Source organism: Halichoerus grypus, chromosome 3 (genome assembly GCF_964656455.1).
Source record: "Halichoerus grypus chromosome 3, mHalGry1.hap1.1, whole genome shotgun sequence".
In the NCBI taxonomy this organism is placed as follows: domain Eukaryota; kingdom Metazoa; phylum Chordata; class Mammalia; order Carnivora; family Phocidae; genus Halichoerus; species Halichoerus grypus.
Window position 1 is genome coordinate 174,035,439 of NC_135714.1, and position 20,524 is coordinate 174,055,962.

Consider the following 20,524-nt stretch of genomic DNA (forward strand, 5'->3'; position numbering starts at 1 on the left):
AGCAGCACAGCTCAAAGCCAGTCCCATCTGTCATTTACTGGTATGCGTTTTACTTCTCTGAGCCAGTCTTCTGACCTGTACAATGAGGGTAACAGTCTACTTACCTTCTAGGTTCAGTGTGAGAATCAAATGAGATAACGTATAGGAAAGTATTTAGAAGTACAAATAGTAGTTGGTGTTAGTTATCCATATGGAGTTGAAAAGAGCTCAGACAGGGGCCAACTTTTGGCCCTAGGGCAAAGGTGGCTTTTATTTCCTCTCTTGGGGAAGGAGGGGGAGGGGAGTTTTCCCACGCACACCACGCACTAAGGAAGGGGTGGGTGCGCCCCCAGAGGATGGGGCTGGAAGAGCTGGATAATCACTCAGAAGGGCTCCACCACGTCCAATCCTGGCCCTGGGTTGCAGGGTGTGCTCACGAGAGTCACTCCCGTTAGGGTGGCAGCTTCTGCATGAATGGAGGCACATGGAGGTATCCGCTGGTGTTCACGAAGAGGAAGGGGGAGAAGGTGCCCTGAGTGAGGGAGCGGAGGGCCGGGATGGCTGACCCCATGCTCAACGCCTGCCCAGGATTATGACTCGCAAAAGGCCTGACTGGTGTGACTCTTCTCCCGAGAAGGGCCAGGGGGGCCCAGAGGCACTGCTCGATTCAATGGCTGGTCCTTTAAATGTCCATCTCAAACTGTGACTCTTCACCTGGGGAGAGAAAGGACAGACGGCCAGGTAAGCAACGGGTGAATGGTAGGGCTCACATTTTAGAGGCCAGGGAGAGACGTTAATTTTCATTTTGTTGTTCCTACAAGAGTAGGGGCCAAGGAGAATGGAGGGAGGGCAGGACTCCACTAGGAATTCCTGGAAACAGGCCTGAAGGTCCAGCTGTGCTCTCTTCCCCAATCCTAAAGGAAGAGCAGAGACTGGGTCTCCCCACAGGAGAAGTGACAGTCTTGAATTTTTTATAATTTTTATTGTTTTTAACAAGAGTGAATGGTTACTTGGCTTTGATATAAATACAACCTCACAGAAGAATGTTCCTTAAACATAAACCTTTTTTGAGCATGTGTCCCACCTTGGTTTAGAAGATGGTAATACAACCTACTAGGCGTATGTCCAACTGCCCACAGAATAGCCTGACTCTGTAGTAAAGGAGTTATTTTGGTAATTCAGCTACTCACTGCCCTCACCCTCACTCTTTCCAACTCACGCTGCAGGAGGTTGTTTTCTTTAATGGAGCTGCCTCATTCATGATCTCCTGGGTAAGGCTGCTTTGAGGTTCTATATCCCGAGATGCCCACCCCGGCCCCCACGGGGAAAATGACCACGTCTTCTGGTTATATTTACACAAATACATGGTCCGAGGCTAGGAGCTTTGGCTAATATCCTATTAAGCAAAATGAAAAGTTATGTCCATCCCTCACCATCACAACGGAACTCTTGGGCCATTATTGTGGGTTCAGGGTTGGTCAGCCTGGGGCATCTCTGGGCCAACCCTGCATTTGCTATGGGTGAGCACAGCTCCAGAAACTGGGAGGACTTTGGCACAGCCGTCAGGTAGTGACGGTTCCACAATGTCAGGTGTGACTACCTCCATCCTCGACTTCTAGTCTTGGGTTTGAGGCAAAGAGGTGGGTGGGAAGCACCATGGAACTGACCACATGAATCTATCCATCCTTCTCTGCATCCTTTAACGAAAGGCAGGTGACCACACTGCCTGGAGCTGTCCTTCACACTGCTCCATGTGTGCCCAAGTACACCTCTCCGCCGCCCTCCTTCCCACTGTTCTCCAAGTCTGCAGTGCAAGGCAAGGGCTGCCGGTCAGGGGCTGTGGGGTTCCCAGCGTAATTATGAATCATGTCCTACAGACCCTGGGTAGATAGACTCTGCTGCTGTCAGCAGGGCCAGCCCAGCCTGAGGTCCCAGCTGCTTCCTCTCTGGCCTTGGTCCACTGCCTTCCGGGTGAAGGGTCAGCGGGTTCCAATCTGACTCAGGTTGTCTGCAAGTGCTTACACTTCATCCTCCCACAGCAAGAGAGCTGAGATGCTCTGGCGAGCTAGTCATGACGCCGCACAGAGTGCATTCACACCCACAACCTCCACCGGGGTGGTCACTCTGATTTAGGGGAAAAGTGGGGTGAGATACCAGGAAGGACCCAGCCGCCCCATGTCAAACCAATGCATGCAGAAACACCTGGTTGCATTGTTTCTGTCTTCATCAAGAATCCACTAGTGGATCCACTAGTGGGTCAATATCCTGGGTGCCTTTCTCATCCTGTAGACCTGTAATTCCCTAGAGGGCAAGTTTACTGTATCTTTGATAAGTCATGTCCTGCACATGCACATCATGGGTGTGTCCCAAGTGTGGCAGACACGAGGAAATGCTTCAGGGACAATAATACCAAGGGTCATGCTTATGAAAGTTGCTGTGTGGAGTCCTCCTCACTTCAAACAAGCTCCCCATGAATTACATTACCTGATGGGGCCAAATCACCTCTCCTGGAGTTCTTGGACTCCTTTCATGGGGAAAGTTGGTACCGTTGAACGTTCTACCTACCCCCCCAGCCCCATGTGTCTGGTCTCTGAGCTGCTCCACAGAAGGGGGGCAGTGACCATCATTCCCTTCGCTCAAATTTCCTCTTTGAAGGGGCTCCACCGGCTGCATATGTTCCTTTCCTGAGGAAGAGCCTGGCCAAGCCCTGTTACTCACCACCGGCCGGCTTATCTTCTGGGCTGTTGCACAGGTGGTTCTGGCTGGGCTCTGTGGGGGGCTCCTCACTGGTGGGGCTGGTGACTCCGGGAATGGTGGGCAGGTCCCGTGGAGGTGTTTTGGTCACAGGTGAGTTCCGACATTCCATCAAGAACTTCCGGTCATAGATGATCCTGGTACCTGGAGGGGGGGACAGGGACATTGAAAAAGCCATTTCAAACCTCCTGCCTGCTTATTTTCCACTTCTTTGAGGCATGGCTGTAGCAGAGGCAGCAGGTTTTTCTGCAGAAGCTGGACCAAGGAGGACTGAGGCCGGGGTGCCTGGCAGGCTCAGTCGGCAGAGCATGTGACTCTTGATCTTGGGGTCATGAATTTGAGCCCCACCTTGGGGTTAGAGTTTACTTAAGAAAAAAAATGCAAAAAAAAAGGGGGGGGAGGAGCAAGGCAGACTCAGGACAATCATACCCAATACTACAGAAGGTATATGTTTTTTATTTATTTAAGAGAGAGAGAGAGTGAGCACTAGCGGGGGGGAGGGGCAGAGGGAAAGGGAGAAGCAGACTTCCCGCTGAGCAGGGAGCCTGATGAAGTGGGGCTCGATCCCAGGACCCTGAGATCATGACCTGAGCTAATGGCAGACGCTTAACTGACTGAGCCACCCAGGCGCCCCAACAAGGTACATTTTTATTCATTTTTCAATTCAGTCCTTACAGTACCCTCATAGGATATCCAGAATCTATAACTCCATTTTACAGATGAGCAAAGGGAAAATTGAGTGATTCCCCCAAACTAGTAAAAAATGAGAACTCTTCCCACCTGGGCTTTGTGGACAGGAGTGACGCATGGGGTCCTGCTAAGCCCGTCTCCCCTGTGACACCCGCTCTGATGTGTCACCGCACTCAGGGCTTGCACATCGTCTATGTTCTATCCACTCCCTCTTTGCTCTCCTTTCCCAAGCTTCACCCCAGGGTGAGGACCAAGTCTCCTGCAGTTATTCACTATCCTTAAACCACACCCAGGACCCACCTTGTGAGGGCGGTTGCCTGAGTGATACCTTAAAAAGGAACATCTTCTACAGTCAGGACCAAGGATTCTTGTGCCCCAGCTGATTTCATCAAAGAACAGTGACTAGTGAGAGGTGATTCATGTTGGGTCCTTGTTTACTCAGGATGACCTCTAAGCACCAGGATGGTAGTAGTAACATCTTCAACACCTCCCTCACACTTCTGATTCTTCCTTTTCAACAAAGAGCAGGCCTCAGGCTCAAAGCCTTCCGCAGGCAGTGGAATCCAGCTAGAATTTAAAACTGTCTTGGTGTCATTATATTTCTTTTTATAGTTACCTTCTATTTATGGTAAGTGAATCTGGTTTTCCATATATAGTCATGATATCAAGTTTCCTTTTAATATATGATAGGATATCACTGAACATGGTAACAGTATATATGTTATAAATAATACATATAATAAGATAACAAAAACTAAGTTAAAAAGGTAAAGGATATAAAGACAAATACTAAATATATATACAAACAGAAGACAAGGTACAGTACAAACTGCAGATGGAATATGAGTGCCGGAGTTTAGAAGCGATGATTTTAAGACTTCAGGAATGTCCTTATCAATAAACCTGGAGTATTTTCCCCACTGAAGGGCTACAATGAGTGACATTCCAACAGTGGGGATCCATGTCTCAATGTTGAGCACCAGCCTGTGAGCGGCCCCAGGAGAGGAACCCATTTGCACCCTTGAGCTCTGAGTCTGAGTGCATGGGTTTGGGGGTCCTTTTGCCGAGGGCTGGAATATGAGCAGCAGAAAAATGGTAAGGAGATACCAAAAGATGCACTTTCCCTCCTTTCATGTCCCCGTCTGACTGTGGCCCTAACTAGGCAGTTACCCCGTCTCACGCTCCTTGCCTGAGAGGCAGGAATGCTGCAGCCTTGTCATCACCACCCTGTGGGTGGGCCACAGTCCACAGCTCACATTTCCTAGTGGGAGGGTGTAAAGCAAAGCACACAGAACCCAGGCTGCCTTGGAGGCTCTGCTACCAACCGGCTGTGTGACCTTGTGCACAAGGCCCTCTGCTCCTCCCCCCTCTGGGCCTCAGTTTCTTCATCTGTAACATGAAGGGCTGAGTGCTTATGAGCCCAGGAGGCTACAAATGGAGAACAACAGTGCCTTCTCCTTGAGGGTAAATGCCCTGGCTTCAGAGATGGACCACTCTTTGTTTCTTGATCCTCAAGTCTCGGCAAGAATCTGCCCTGTCCTTGCCTCCCTCCAGCTTTGCTTTTTTTGTTGCTTTGTCCACCAAAGAATAGGGAACTGACCCCATCAGAGTGGAACCTAAGAGTTGGAGATTCAGTGGTCTCAAAAAACAACTGGGAAAGTCGGTTAAGTGTCTTTTTTTTTTAAGATTTATTTATTCATTTGAGATAGAGAGCGCATGCACACATGTGCATGCAAGGGGACAGGCAGAGGGAAAGAATCCTCAAGCAGATTCCCCGCCAAGCACAGAGCCTGACTTGGGGCTCGATCCCACGCCCTGAGATCATGACCTGAGCCAAAACCAAGAGTCAGACACTTGACGAACGGAGCTACCCAGGCGCCCCTAAGCATCCGATTCTTGGTTTCGGTTCAGGTCATGATCTCAGGGTTGTGAGCTCAAGCCCCACATCGGGCTCTGACCTGGGAATGGAGCCTACTTAAGATTTTCTCTCTCCCTCTCTCTCTGCCCCTCCCCCACTTCTCTTCCTCTCTTAAAAAAAAAAAAAAAAGAAAAAGAAAGAAAGAACCAGGGGGTCAGCAGCTTCTGGAGAAGCTCTTTAAAGTCATGGGCCTCCAGAGATTTTTTTTACATTGTGGTAAAATACAAATAACATAAAATTTACCATCATAACCACTCCTAAGTGTACAGTTGAGTACATTCACAGGGTTGTGCAACCAATCTCCAAAACGCTTTCATCTTGTAAAACTGAAACTCTATACCCAGGAAATAGCAACTCCTATTTCCCTTCCCCCTAACCCTTGGAAACCACGATTCTATTTTCAGTCTCTATGAATTGGGCGGCTCTAGGAACCTCATATAAGTGGAATCATACAGTATTTGTCTTTCTGTCACTGGCTTATTTCACTTAGCATAATGTCCACATGTGGATGATGTGTCAGAACTTCCTTACTTTTTAAGGCTGACTAATACTCCACTGCATGGATATACCACATTTTGTTTATCCACAGACATCTAGCTTCCTTCCACCTTTTGGCTATTGTGAATAAATACTGCTGTGAACATGCATGTGCAAATTGCTCTTCAAGACCCTGCTTTCAATTCTTAGGGGGAGTATACTGGGAAGTGGCACCAGGCGATTTTTAAATCCTTAATTATACTTAAAAGAGAAAAAGAGCCTCTGTGCCTTTTGTCCTACACCTAGGGCAGTTGTTTAAGAGTAAGAATCCTCATTTGAGCTAATAAAACCCAGAAACTAAATGCCAGCAGAGGCAGCGCCCAAGACACCCACCATCAGAGTATTTTAGCTGGGGAGGGAGCCTGCGAGGGGGGTGGGATGGTGGTGTTCAGAAAGTCAGCTGACAAAGGCGCCAAGCCTCGGAAGGGACCCCAAGCCCCCTCTGACTCACCTGGGGTCAGTGAGGAATATGAGATGGCAACCAAGGTAGTGGAAATGTTTCCTACGGAAGCAGCTTTAGCTTTTCAACCCTCAATTCTTCCATCCCTTCATGGGATGCACCACCACACAGCTTCAGCCAACAGTGATCTTCTGGAAATTCCCTCTGTCTCCCACAGATGAGACAAACAACAAAACACACAGTCTCATATTGTCAAAAATAGGCACCCTTGGCTGAAATGCAGTCTACCAGAGCTGGGGACTTGGCCTGCATACAAGAACAGGAAGTGGAAACCGGGGTGGGGGGGGTGCCAAGGTCCCTGTAAGACGCCGAGCAGCAATAGCTGGAGGGTGTTGGTCAGGTGTGGGCTCTGGGGTATGTGGGTATCACCCCTGGCAGTTTCCACATAATACTCTATAGCTGAGGGCCTACTCTCTCTTTCTATATTAGGGAAAATGACGCAACTCTGTTAGGCTTCTACAACCAAGAGCATGAAGAGCTTCTGAGGCTCTAGGTGGCTTCAAGATGGCAAAGCCAAGACATTTTTTTCCCTGCTTCTTCTCTCAAAAATCATGCAAACACCAAGAAACAAAGAAACAGAAGCACATACTCAAGTTGGAAGCAAGTGGGGCTCACATTGGTACCCCAAATCACAATATATGAATACAGAAAGTGAATGGAGGAATAGTTCTAACAGAGAGGATGAGGGTAGCATCTAAATGCAGGGAGGTAGGGGTGGATGTTACAATAGGAAGTGGGGTTCTGGAGGAACCCAGGAAGGTTCAGGAATTAGAGGCATAATGGAAAATGGGAATGGGGCTAACAATAAGGAGAGATGCCCTATGCCCCTCACTCCATGAGGGAGGGGAAGACAGGGAAATTAAGTTCAAGTTGACCTCCCGAATGGTGAGCCTCAAACGCCTAGCCCTTCTCGGCTTCAGAATAAAGAGCAAAGATAAAGACCGACTGATATTGATTTTGGGAAGGGGGTTCTGGATGAAAAACAGCAGCTAGCCACCAGATTGAGCCCACCAGCCTCCACACCTCGCAAAGGGCCTCTAGTCAGCTCTGCAGTACTCACTCTTAAATATAACCAGCTGGATGCCTCCACACATTTCTGAGAAAAACTTACAACATCTATGGAGAGATCCAAACAAACCAACAGAAGGAAATAGTAAAGGGACTCAGTACTGTTTTTTAAACTTTTAAACTTTTTGAAGACTTTAAAGAACAGAAAGGAAAAAAGGTAACAGGCAAAAAAAAAAAAAAAAAAATTAGAAATCTAGTATCAGATAATAGAAAGTCAAGAAAGAGAGAAAGGAGAAACTGCTAGAAGGAATTTACTGAAAAATACAAAAAAAAAGAAAAATTTACGGAATTGAAAGAGAACAGTCTTGAAATGCCCTTTGAGTGTCCTCCTGTGTAATGAATTAAAAAAACCAACATAACATTCATTGTTAAATTTCACAATCGTTTGGATAAAAAGATCCTAAAATCTTCCAGAAAGGGAAAAATACAACAGGTGCACACAAGGATTGGGAATAAGAATGGAATAAACGTTTTCTTTCTTTTTTTTTTTTTAAGGTTTTATTTATTTATTTGACAGAGACAAAGCGAGAGAGGGAACACAAGCAGTGGGAGTGGGAGAGGGAGAAGCAGGCTTCCCACAGAGGAGGGAGCCCGATGCGGGGCTCGATCCCAGGATCCTGGGATCATGACCTGAGCCGAAGGCAGACGCTTAACGACTGAGCCACCCAGGCGCCCTGGCATAAACGTTTTCAATGGCAATGCTGGAAGTCTGAAGATGGTAGGTCAATGCCTTCGTAATCCTGAGGGAGAATCCATTTTGGCCTGGTTTTACACCGTCAAATACCAATCAAGTAAAAGTAGACTAGAGGCATTTTCAGAACACTACAGGAGGAATATCCTACCAAAATTAGACCAAGAGGAAGGGCTTCAGGGAATCTCCTATCAGCGGCTACACGGTACGTCCAGAGCCTGTCAGTTCCGGACAGTTCTGGACAGAGGGAAAAAAAAATGGACTGATAAATCCAGAAGTCAGATTTTGTGTGTAAAACTGTATTTTGTTTAGTATTTTAGAGGTGCTGGAGTGTGTGGAAGACTTATTTGAATGAAAACTAAGCACATTTTTTTAAAGTAATCTCTATACCCAATGTGGGGCTCAAACTCACAACCGAAATCAAGAGTTGCATGGTCTATGGACTGAGCCAGCCAGGCGCCCTAAAACTAACTACATTTTAAAGATTTACTTATTTGAGAGAGAGAGAGAAAGACAGAGAGAGAGAGCACACGTGCAAACACACACGCGCGCGCGAGTGCTCATGCGAATGGTTGGGGGCGCAGAGGGAGAGAATCTTTAAGCAAGACTCTCCCGCTGAGTGCAACGCCTGAGACTGGCTCAGTCCCAAGACCCATGAGATAATGACCTGAGCCGAAACCAAGAGCTGAAACCCAAAACTAACCACATTTTTAAAAAAGATTTTATTTATTTGACAGAGAGAGAGACAGCCAGAGATGGAACACAAGCAGGGGGAGTGGGAGAGGGAGAAGCAGGCCCCCCGCTGAGCAGAGCGCCCGATGCGGGACTCGATCCCAGGACCCTGGGATCACGGCCCGAGTCGAAGGCAGACGCCCAACGACTGAGCCACCCATGTGGCCCTATTAACTATTTTTTAAAAAGTTGTATAATGGAGCACCTGGGTGGCTCAGTTGGTTAAGCGTCCAACTCTTGGTTTCGGCTCAGGTCATGATTTCATGGTCCTGGGATCGAGCCCTGGGTCAGGCTCCCTGCTCAGCTGGGAACCTGCTTCTCCCTCTGCCTTTGCCCCTCTCCCCCACTTGTTGTGCTCTCTCTTAAATAAATAAAATCTTTAAAAAAAAAAAAAGTTAGGGATGCCTGGGTGGCTCAGTTGGTTAAAGGTCTGCCTTCAGCTCAGGTCATGATCCCAGGACCCTGGGATTGAGTCCCACACTGGGCTCCCTGCTCAGCGGGAAGCCTGCTTCTCCCTCTGCCTGCAGTTTCTCCTGCTTGTGCTCTCTCTCTCTTACAAATAAATAAAATCTTAAAGAAAACAGATTGTTAAAAAGAAAAAGGTTGTACAATAATTACCTGGCTCATCAAGGGTCATAGTAATAAAAATAATGCATATTTTTAAAAAATTTGTGATATAGGGGCGCCTGGGTGGCTCAGTCATTAGGCATCTGCCTTCGGCTCAGGTCATGATCCCGGGGTCCTGGGATCAACCCCCACATCGGGCTCTCTCCTCCACGGGAAGCCTGCTTCTCCCTCTCCCACTCCCCTGCTTGTGTTCCCTCTCTGGCTATGTCTCTCTCTGTCAAATAAATAAATAAAATCTTAAAAAAAAAATTGTGATATAGCTATATTGGGGAATGGGAAGAGAAGGGTGTACAAATAATAATAAGTCCTCATCTAACAGTGAGTCCAGAAAAAGAAATATGGGGGTAAATCCCCAAAAAAAGAGCTGGAAAATGTTAGTTGCTTCTAAAGGTGGGGCGGGGGGTGGAGAGGCAAGAGGTTACTGCTTTGTTAGGAGTCTTTTAGTAATCTTGAGATTTAACTATTTACGTATATAAACAACTTACGTATGACTTTGACATACTTTTATTATGGAAAAAAATCAAGCTCATACAGGGTGCCTGGGTGGCTCAGTTGGTTAAACGACTGCCTTTGGCTCAGGTCATGATCCTGGAGTCCCAGGATCCAGTCCTGCATCAGGCTCCCTGCTCAGCTCGGAGTCTGCTTCTCCCTCTGCCCCTCCCGCCCTCATGCCCTCTCTCTCTCTCTCTCTCTCTCTCAAATAAATAAATAAAATCTTTAAAAGAAAAAATCAAGCCCATACTAAAGAAGACAGAATAACATACACACACATACGTATGTAAAACTCTGATTTTTTTTTTTTAATATTACATGACAGGTTAAATTATGGATCAGACCTACAATTCGATGCTGTACGGTTACTATTTGGAACAAGTGTACATTGTCCATGACATATCATGTGAAACAGAGTCACAGAATTGTATGTATTTTATGTCTGGTGACCTCTGGGGGAGTGAGATAATCCAGGCAAAGTGAACATCTTTTACACTGAGCATATTTTGTTTTTTAATACAAAACCTCTGATACATAGGGCATTAAGCAAACAAATAAATAAGGATATAGGGTCAGAATCTCCTTTTCTAGTAAGTCAAGTTAAATGGCCTTGGCTGGAACTAGGTAGACTCCCCCTACTCTCCCTAGAAAGCCTCGGGGGCTCTCTGCTGGACAGGGTAAGTGGAACGCTGAGCCTGCCCCTCCAGCACCTCTCTGGGCTGTTGCGTGCTAGGCCCTGTCCATGTCAGACTTTAACTCCCAACTTCATAGGGTTATGGGGTGGATTAGAACAGTGGCTGGCACAAGATAAGACCTACACAAACAAATCCTAGCTTTTACGACTGGCATGGCTTCATGACATATTTTAGGGACCAATTATATGGTCAGAGCTAGGACAAATCAGAGGGGAGGGACGCAACCCTGAAAAGGGATTGGGGGGGAGGGGGGAGGGTAAGGCACCCTCTATCCTTTCTTTGGCCCACAGAAACGGGCTTCAAGAATCAACATGAGCTTTGGCGTGTTTGGTAAGCCAGTGTCATTCAGGACTTTAAAAACTTTAGATGTGCACCAAATACAACAATGGCATTTTTTCTCAAGGCATGCTTGTGGTGATGACAGTTTGCTTGAACGTACAATGAATGCAGACCTCCCGGGGCGCCTGGGTGGCTCAGCTGGTTAAGCGTCTGGGTCGGGTCGTGATCCCGGGGTCCTGGGATCGAGCCCCCCAGTCGGGCTCCCTGCTTGGCAGGGAGTTTGCTTGTCCCTCTCCCTCTGCCCCTCCCCACTTGTGCTCTCTCTCTCTCTCAAATAAATAAAATCTTAAAAAAAAAAAAAAGAATGCAGACATTCCCCTTGGGTCTGTTTTCCTCACCTATAAACAAAGGCAGTGTACTAGGCTCAAACTATTTTTTAAAGCACCAACCATGTGCCAGGCTTTATAGGTAATCTTTAGGGTCTGTTTCAGCTCTGACTCACTACCATTTATTTTGGGGATCTTGTTATTGGCGGGTGGTCTGTGTGGTGCAAATAGCACAGTGCTTGGAGGCACAAGTTCTGGGCTCAAACCTGGGTGTGGTGTGCCAGGCCCTCAACCCCGAATGGCAGCTGAACTCCTCAGCTCTTACGAGGAGGGTACTAGGGCGCCTGGGTGGCTCAGTCGGTTAAGCGTCTGCCTTTGGCTCAGGTCATGATCCCAGCGTCCTGGGGTCGAGTCCCGCATCAGGCTCCCTGCTCTGCGGGGAGCCTGCTTCTCCCTCTCCTCCCCACCTGTGCTCTCTCTCACTATTTCTGTCTCTCTCTCTCTCTCAAATAAATAAAATCTAAAAAAAAAAAAAAAAAGAAAGAAAAGAGGAGGGTACTAACTCACCTCACAGGAGTACTGTGAAGATGAAATCACGATCTGTCTGTGGGCCAGACGCTGTGCTTATAGCCTGATATGCCAGGTCTCCGTGCTCCCATTCCCCTACTCCCCACAAGGGAGATACAGTATCCTCAACTCAGACACAGGAAACTGAGGCTCAGAAAGGCTGCCCCCAGGGGCAGACCTAGCCTGTATTGCCTCTAATCCTCAACACCAACCTCTGTTTAAAACTAGCCAAGCTGCCATGGCTCAGGGTTCTTCTGACTTTTACCTATTCTTCTGAGTATTTGGCCAGAACAGGATGTTCCCTGAGAGAGGACTGTCCTGAACTCTTCTCCACCTTCCCACAGTACCCACACTCGGGCTCAAAACGGGGCTGGCCATGACTCCTGTAAATTGACCCCTGTGCCTCCCCTGGCGGAAACATTCTTCCCCTGAGCGGGGGGGACGTGAGGCCTAGCAAGAGTACAAGAACAGAATTCCTAGAACTGCTGTTCCCATTCCAGGGAAAGGGAGAGTGTTTCACAACACACTCGGGGGGGGGGGGGCTCAAATGCCTATGCTCAGATGCAAGCCGGCAGCCTGTGAACTAAATACTCCGGATCATTTTACATTCAGCTCTTGCCATCAGCTCTGTGTCATCATGGAGGCAAACCCACAGGGGCTACCAGGGGTCTCCCTCCCTGCCCACCACACACCAGGCAGTCTGTTTAGCAAGCTGAGCCACCTTCTCAGGGAGAAAATCTTGGGTAGAGAACCAGAGCGTGCTCGGTCTGAGATTTTTCTTCACTTCCGAACCTATCTGCAAAGAGAACCAAGATCTGGATGTTTCTCAGGGGCCAGAAATGTTACAAAGCTCCTTAAATACCAAATGAGGGCAATCAATGAGTGACGAACAGCCCTCTCACCTGTGAGGCCCTGACATGTGAGGGAATAGTCCACTTTATCTGAAAATAATTTAGCAGAGATAAGGCTTTTGCAGAAACATACAGAACAAAATAGCTGAAGCAATTATTCTAAGGGCTGGCCAAGCTCCTTCTCCTTCCCTCACTTGCCCCCAAACACTTCAAAATGCACCTGTGCAGAACAGGCTAAGGCTACCCCTGGAATTCATTACCAACAGGGAGTGCCCATCTGAAATGCCTCGTTACATAGCAACAAAAGCTGTGGTTGGAAAAGGGAGGGGCCCTGTTTTCTGCGTGAATTGCCTCCACACCACATCCAAATTCATTTGCTGAAGCTCCAACCTCCAGTACCTCGATGAAACTGTATTTGAAGATAAGGTCTTTAAAGAGGTCATTAAGTTAAAATGAGGCTGTTAGGGTGGGGCCCTGATCCGATATACAGGTGTCCTAAGTAGGGGGGGTGGGGCGCCTGGGTGGCTCGGTCAGGTGTCCAACTCTGGGTTTCGGCTCAGGTCATGATCTCGAGGTTGTGGGACTGAGCTTCCCCTGCCCCGCCCCTCAGCTCCGTGCTCAGTGGGGAGTCTGCGCGTGCATGCTCTCTCTCTCTCTCAAATAAATAAATAAATAAAATCTTTAAAAAAAAGAAAAAGGACAGAGAGGGAGATACCACAGATACCAGTAAAGAAGCAGCACGAGGACAGCCGTCTGCAAGCCAATGGGAAGGGCCCAAGAGAAACCAACCCCGATGGCGCTTTGCTCTTGGACTTCCAGCCCCCAGAACCGTGAGAAAATACATTTCCGTTGTGGAAGCCCCCCAGACTGTGGTATTTTGTTACGGCAGCCCGAGCAAATTAAGAGAGGCCTGCTTTCCCCTTGTATTCCAAAGGGCAGGAGACAGAAATCAGCGTACACATACTCTCTTTACGGCAGGAGACCTGGGATGTGTCACCAGGAAACCAAAGCGAGTTCTGGACCCACCTGCACCTCCTGGCATTCTCACTCCTACACATTTTGGACTGCTGGCTCAGAACTTGACTCCATGTTCCTGCCAGCACGCCAGAAAATCAAGGATGTTCAAATCGGAGTGCTGGGCAGGGGCAGGTGGGCAGGGCAAGCGTGGGCTCCCCTGAAGGGCATTCCCAAAGCCTGGGTGCTTGAGGAGGACAAAGGAGGCAGGCTAGCTAGCAGGTAGCAAGGGAAGCATGACACAAACGGAAGGTATTGCCCGGGGGCCTGCTATCATGACCACCTGTATAGTTTGCTTTGGGGAGCTGAGTCGGGCCTTGAAAACGGGGCACAGGATCTATGACTCAGCGTTTTCAGGAAGGTGTCCTCAGTTCTTTCTTTCTTTCTTTATTTGACAGAGAGAGAGACAGCGAGAGAGGGAACACAAGCAGGGGGAGTGGGAGAGGGAGAAGCAGGCTTCCCGCTGAGCAAGGAGCCCAATGCGGGCTCGATCCCAGGACCCTGGGATCATGACCTGAGCCGAAGGCAGACGCTTAACCGACTGAGCCACCCAGGCGCCCCAGGTGTCCTCAGTTCTACCCAACAGGCAATTCACAGGCTTGTGATTCTGGTCTGCTTCTATGCCCGGCCTTGGCTCTGCCTGGCCGCACAGCAGGATGGGCGGCTAAGTTCCCTCAAAGGACCACACTTTGAGGCTTGGCCTTTGTGGGAGACCGCCTGAAAATGTGGCCCCGTAACTCTTCCCATCCCTGCCCTAGAGAAGGCTTCTCTCATTCCAAAGCAATCATCTCCCCCCTCTTGGAATCTGGGCTAGCCCTGTGGCTTGCTCTGACCAATAGAATACTGCATATGTGATGTGAGGTGACTTCTGAGCCTAGGTCTTAAGGGGCCTTGAAAACTGTCATGTAAATAAGCTCAGGTTAGACTCCTGAATGGCAGAGGACCAAGACCACAGAGAACTCCCAGCCTTCCAGGTGTCCCTAGCAATGCCCCAGACATGTGGGTAAGGCCATCTTGGACCTTCAAGCCCAGGACAATCGAGCTGCCAACTGTATGTAGCCAGATGAGTAATCAAAGAATGCCCAACCAGCCCAAAGAATGGAGAGAAATAACAAGTCATTGTTGCTGAAGTTACTAAGTTTTGTGACACTCCAGGCTCTCTCGGCAAACTTTCAGGGGTACCGACACTGGATTACAAGACACCCTGTGTTCCCCGTGTCCCCGATCATCCAAATGTCACGGGCAGATGTGCCTTACTCTTGCCTAGTCAGTGATGCTGGGTGCAAACAAGTAAACAAGGGGCACCCGTCCCAGAACAAGCCCCACTACTGACATGTTCCGTATAAAGGCCACTTCCTTCTACTTTCTGCTCAATAACTGAAACAGTAGTATTAGAAATACTGTTATCTATAATACTGGGATAAGTGAGAAAGTTCAGGGAAAGTTAGTTCTGTCCCTGGGACATTCCAAGGTAAACGATTTTATATACCCTGCAACTGAAATGGCAGAAAAGAAAAATTTGAATGTTATCATTAAGCCAGCTCAGACCCAGGCCTGGTGGTAAAGGAGCCAGGTTACCCTGAGAATACTGTCATTCTAGGAGTCTTTTCAACTCTTCATTTTCTTTTTTTTTTAAGATTTTATTTCTTTATTTGACAGAGAGAGAGCATAGCAGGGGGAGTGGCAGGCAGAGAGAGAGAGAGAAGCAGGCTCCCTGCAGAGCAAGGGAAGCCCGATGTGGGACTCGATCCCAGGACCCCAGGATCATGACCTGAGCCGAAGGCAGTCACTTAACCAACTGAGCCACCCAGGCGCCCCCCCCTTTTTTAAGATTTTATTTATTTGACACAGAGAGAGCGAGAGAGAGAGCACACAAGCAGGTGGAGCGGGAGAGGGAGAGGGAGAAGCAGACACCCAGCTGAGCAGGGAGCCCCATGTGAGCTCAATCCCAGGACCCCGGGATCATGACCCGAACTGAAGGCAGACGCTTAACCGACTGAGCCACCCAGACGCCTCAACTCTTCACTTTCTGAACACCTGACTCAGCACTCAAAAGCCAAGATAGGAAGATGAGTAACACTGCTGGGAAAGAACTTCCCTTCTACTCTAGGGAACAAACATGTAAACAAATACACGTGACTCATTTGTCATGAATCATCACAGAGGAAGAGCATGGGCGTGGCTCTGAGACCTGAAAGTGACGGGTTTTCTGTTTGTTTGTTTGAACATGTAAAATCTAGGTGTACAAATGAACATTCTTCGTTAAAAACCTTCCCCCTGGGGGGCACCTGGGTGGCTCAGTCGTTAAGCGTCTGCCTTCGGCTCAGGTCATGATCCCAGGATCCTGGTATCGAGTCCCACATCGGGCTCCCTGCTCCGCGGGAAGCCTGCTTCTCCCTCTCCCACTCCCCCTGCTTGTGTTCCCTCTCTCGCTGTGTTTCTCTCTGTCAAATAAATAAATAAAATCTTAAGAAAAAAAAAAACAACCTTCCCCCTTGGAAGCAATCCTCTTTTCCATACTGCTGTCCCATGTCATTCCTCCTCTGCAAGGATATCAAATAAAGACCCATCCGAGAAAATGCCTCACTGCTTTATACCAACAGACAGACATGGTACCACCCTGCCTGTCCTTTTACCAAATTTGGTAATGAAGGACTTTTTTGCTCTTTCACAAAAAATTACAGGAGAAGGTAGCCTGCTTCTCCCTCTCACACTCCCCCTGCCTGTGTTCCTTCTTTTGCTGTCTCTGTCAAATAAATAAATAAAATCTTAAAAAAAACAAAACTCACAGCTATGTGTGCATTGTTAGCAAGTAAGGCCTAGCAGGCTGACGACTTGGAGCAGGCGACTCTCACGTGAGAATCATACAAGTTCTACTGGTTATGGAGGGTGGGGGGTGTCTGCCTAATCGCTTCATTCTATGGCTACAACTTTGATGCTTCTAATTCTGTTTCAGGTGTGTCTCCATCTTCCTAAGTAGCGAGCCAAGCCCTTGAGGTCAGACTGTCTTCCGGTTCTGGATGCAGTGAATGCCTTAGAACCAGAGAGAGTTTGGGGTGCTCTATATCAGGCCCCCCCATCAAAGTCTTTAATGAGGGACAGTGTGGAATGTTCTAAATGCTTTAAAAGGAAGCTCAGAACAGTGTGAGAAGAGAGCCCCTTACATTTCTCTCACTGCCTTAATGTCCAAGTTCTCTTAACCTGTCCTTAATAATGAGACCCCGGGCAATCAGAAGACATCATCTTCCCCTGTGTGACTGAGGCCTCGCGACACTGGCTGTGCTCTAGCTTCAGTGCCCAGCCCACTTCCTCCTCTTCCCAGCACTGTCTGTTCCATAGCCAAAGACTTGGGAGCTGCTCCAAGATAAGCTTCATGGCCTCAGACTTTGTTTATCTAAACCAGGGTGCCAGTAACATCTGTAGCCCTACCTGCCTACCTCTGATTAACCTTATCCAGGTACTGGGTTTGGGTATGATTACCAGCCAAGCAACCCTGGGGGCTTGGGGGTCAAGCATCCAACATGGGACGGGGAACATGAAGGTTGATGGGTGGGGGTGGAAGGAGAATTTCTGACCCATTCTAAGGTTCTGCTGGTGTGTGGTGTCACTGGTCACTTTGAAGCCTCCACAGGCTCAAATATTCATACACAACACTCCTTTTAACAAATTTCTCTGAAGTTCTCCAGACTTCTAACCAGACCAGTGATTTAGCTTGTGAAAGGTTAATGACCACGGAAAGTAAACTGGCGTCTTAGGAATGGAGATGGCTCAAATCAGCTGCTGTTCCTGTTCCTCTGGGGACAAACACAGCAGTTCCATTCCCAGCATGAGTGACCTGCGGACACTGTGGGAGCTCCTGACACCTGCAAATAAGCTAGTGCGGGCACCTGCACAGACTCTCTCCAGACCCTGGTTTGAAGGCTGATGCCAAATCCAACCTCAAGAGAAGTTTACCTGGTTAGAAGCATCACTTTTGCCAGACTCCAGAGGTGTGAAAAGGTGAGGGAAGTCACATTCCACTAATTTCTGAGCACTCAGTGTCGTACTTAGATCAATCACTGGGAGCTGGTTAGAAATGTAGACTCTCAGGCCCAAACCCAGAACCTACAGAATCAGAGTCTGCGGGGCGCCTGGGTGGTTCAGTCGTTAAGCGTCTGCCTTCGGCTCAGGTCATGATCCCAGGGTCCTGGGATCGAGCCCCGCATCGGGCTCCCTGCTCCGCGGGAAGCCTGCTTCTCCCTCTCCTACTCCCCCTGCTTGTGTTCCCTCTCTCGCTGTGTCTCTCTCTGTTAAATAAATAAATAAAATCTTAAAAAATAAAAGAATCAGAGTCTGCATTTAAGTGAGGTCCCCAGGTAATTCATATGTACGTTGAGGAATGAGAAACAGCACTCTAGACCGGAGCAAAAGGGTGCCAGAAATGACCTTTCCTTAGGTTAAGCCTCTTTGCCTTGGCAAAGAGGTAGGATGAGGTTGGGCTTTGGAGGAAGACTCCAAGCCCTGGCTAACTGAGGCAGACCAGACTCGCTGACGTTAGCAGAAGCAAGGTGTGATTTTCCAGCTTATGGACTGTGAGCTGTGCCTGTCGCGCTGGACACTCCAGACAAGAAAGCTGGCTTTAGGCTCCTGGCATGGCTAGCTTTCTTCCAGTTGGCCTCAGAAATAAAGTTACACTCTGGTCCAGGTGTCCCTTTCCCTCTCTCCCAACTAAAGACCTTCAAAGGCAGGGAGATTTGTTCTGGTTTACCAAAAAACAAAACAAAACAAAACCAAAAACCCACTTCCCAGTCCATGGTGAGAAGTGGATCAGAGTTCCCTACAAACAGTAACCCTGGCCATGGCTTCCAATCTGACCTGTCCCCATCCAGCAACAAAGGGTGCAAAAAAGAGCACCTGAGCCTTCAGACCTGCCTCAGTGCCCAACCTAAAAATGATCAAGTAGAGATTCACACCCTTACTTGAAGGAACCCCAAAATTGTCAGGAAAAATTCTGGTAGACACAGCATGACACAGAGAAAGCCCACCAAGTGGACTACAAAGACCTATATAGCAGGAAAAGAGAATTTGAGTCAAGGGTGGCGGAAGGCTCACTGAGAACTTTTCCTTTGACTATTTTTAATCGAAGAGAGATTTCCCCCCTCAGAACGATTTCTTGTTCAATCTGAGAAAACCGTGTGACGTTGGACAAGGGACATGTGTTTTCAAGTTTGGAGCCCCGATGAAACAAGTACATCCATGATCCTTAACAGTTCTAACCGCGTATGTTTTGGATCAAACGGCTCAGACCTCGGATCTGGCGGTGTTTGCCGGTGGTGGGGCCGCTGCCTGAGAACATAAGCATGTGGCCCCCGACGCTGGCAAGGGACCAGGCTGCCGCTCTGCCCGCCACCACGGGCACCCCTGCCTCTCAACGGAGCGCCACTATCTGCCCCGTTTGGGCCGGAGCGGTGGAGGAGAGTGGAGGGGAGGGGAGAAGGGCAAAGCGGGGTGAGGGCAGCGCGAGGATGGTAGGGAAGTGGTGAGCCACGAGGATTTCATCATGCAAACGGGCGCGCAGGTTTCATCAGCGCCTGTGCGGCGGGGCTCCCGGGCTGGGAGGGAATGCCTGGCTCCCGAGGGCAGCCCAAGGCTGGCCCCCACCCGTGCCAGCTCAGCTTCCTCTTCCTCATACACTCTCAGGGAGGTCACACGGTTCCCCCTCCCCCCAGGACAGAAGAACGTGTTTTTCTGCACAGCCCTGCCCGCGGCGCCAGGTCCCTCTGCGGAGATCCCACAAGCGTAAACGGGCAACCTGCCACAGGTGCAGGTGACGCGCTGCTGGAGCAGGCGAGCGCCCTCAGCCCAAATCCTCGGTCAGAGGGTGCTGGCCCAATGCAAAACTGGGGGTACGTCGGGAAGGAAAAAGGATTCTGCAAGAGTCGTCTACCCCAACAGAGAACGCCCATCCCACCCCTAAAAAACCCAGGCCTGGCCTCTCCTAGCTCCCAGGCCACACTGACCCCACGCTATTCTGCCTCAGAACGCCCCCACATCCACAAGGGGCAGCACACCTCGGCATGTGGTCGTTCTGGAAGCGTGCGTATCTGTTTGGGTAGGGGTACTCGGCTGTCTCTCCCAGGAGGAGGAAACTAATGGAGCAGTTTGCAGCCCGGGCTCGGGAGCACGCATCCAGAGGGCAGGCAGTGGGAAGCGGCCATCTGTTGGCTGCCGGGGGCCACCTCCGTGACCGTCGCTGCCTCCTTGATGCCTTTATTCCAGTCACCGCACCCCTCAGCCCGGTCGCCCAGTCCAACAGGCGGCTCCCGACCCCTCCCGCTCTGCCCAGTCAGTCCTCCGCACCGCCCGCACCCGGAGCCCGCCCCTACCTCCCGGGGTGGTGCTGAAGAGCGTGCCGCCGGGGGTGGTGCTGTAGTCCCCAGGCGGCAGCTGCACGCCGTCGCCGAGGATCACCCGGCGAGTGGCGGGGATAGCCCGGCTTGGGGTCTGGCTGCAGCTGCTACCCCCGGACATGGTCTCCCGCGCGCCGCGCCTGCAGCCGGAGCGTGGCCCTTCGGCCGCTCCGGCCCCTCCCACTTCGCCTCGCCCCGCCCACCCCTTCCGCCTCTGCGGCTCGGCGCCCCCTGGGATTTGTAGTTGCCGCCGCGCAGCTGCCGCACCCGCCTCCGCGCGGCTGCCCGTACGTGCGTTCCTCCGCAGCTCAGGGCGGAGGCGCCCTCCCGACCGCCTCCTGCGCGCGGGTGCGGGCACCGCCCCGCTTGGGCCCGCCCCTTTCGCTCGCGGGTCCCTCCCGGCCACGCTGGCGGCGGCGGGGTGCGGGCGGGGTGCTGGCGGGGTGCGGGGACCG

The 20,524-nt window shown here is 49.8% G+C and overlaps 1 protein-coding gene across 1 annotated transcript; it reads right to left on the reverse strand.

Moving 5' to 3' along the window:
• Positions 1–223: 223 nt before the first annotated feature.
• EIF4EBP1 (eukaryotic translation initiation factor 4E binding protein 1) lies at positions 224–20,245 on the reverse strand. Its single transcript, XM_036109960.2, has 3 exons — positions 20,046–20,245; positions 2,698–2,877; positions 224–693 (listed from the first exon to the last, which is right to left on the reverse strand). The coding sequence occupies exons 1-3, from the start codon at positions 20,188–20,190 to the stop codon at positions 662–664; spliced, it is 357 nt and encodes a 118-aa protein (XP_035965853.1). The 5' UTR covers positions 20,191–20,245; the 3' UTR covers positions 224–661.
• Positions 20,246–20,524: the final 279 nt, after the last annotated feature.

What these genes read in the sequence shown, in the direction of transcription:
- EIF4EBP1 (XM_036109960.2), bottom strand. Translation starts at nt 20,190, where the DNA reads ATGTCCGGGGGTAGCAGCTGCAGCCAGACCCCAAGCCGGGCTATCCCC. An exon ending in CTTCAGCACCACCCCGGGAG is followed by an intron (nt 2,878 to 20,045) that starts GTAGGGGCGGGC and finishes CCCCCCCTCCAG; the next exon opens with GTACCAGGATCATCTATGAC. An exon ending in AGAAGATAAGCCGGCCGGTG is followed by an intron (nt 694 to 2,697) that starts GTGAGTAACAGG and finishes TTCTCTCCCCAG; the next exon opens with GTGAAGAGTCACAGTTTGAG.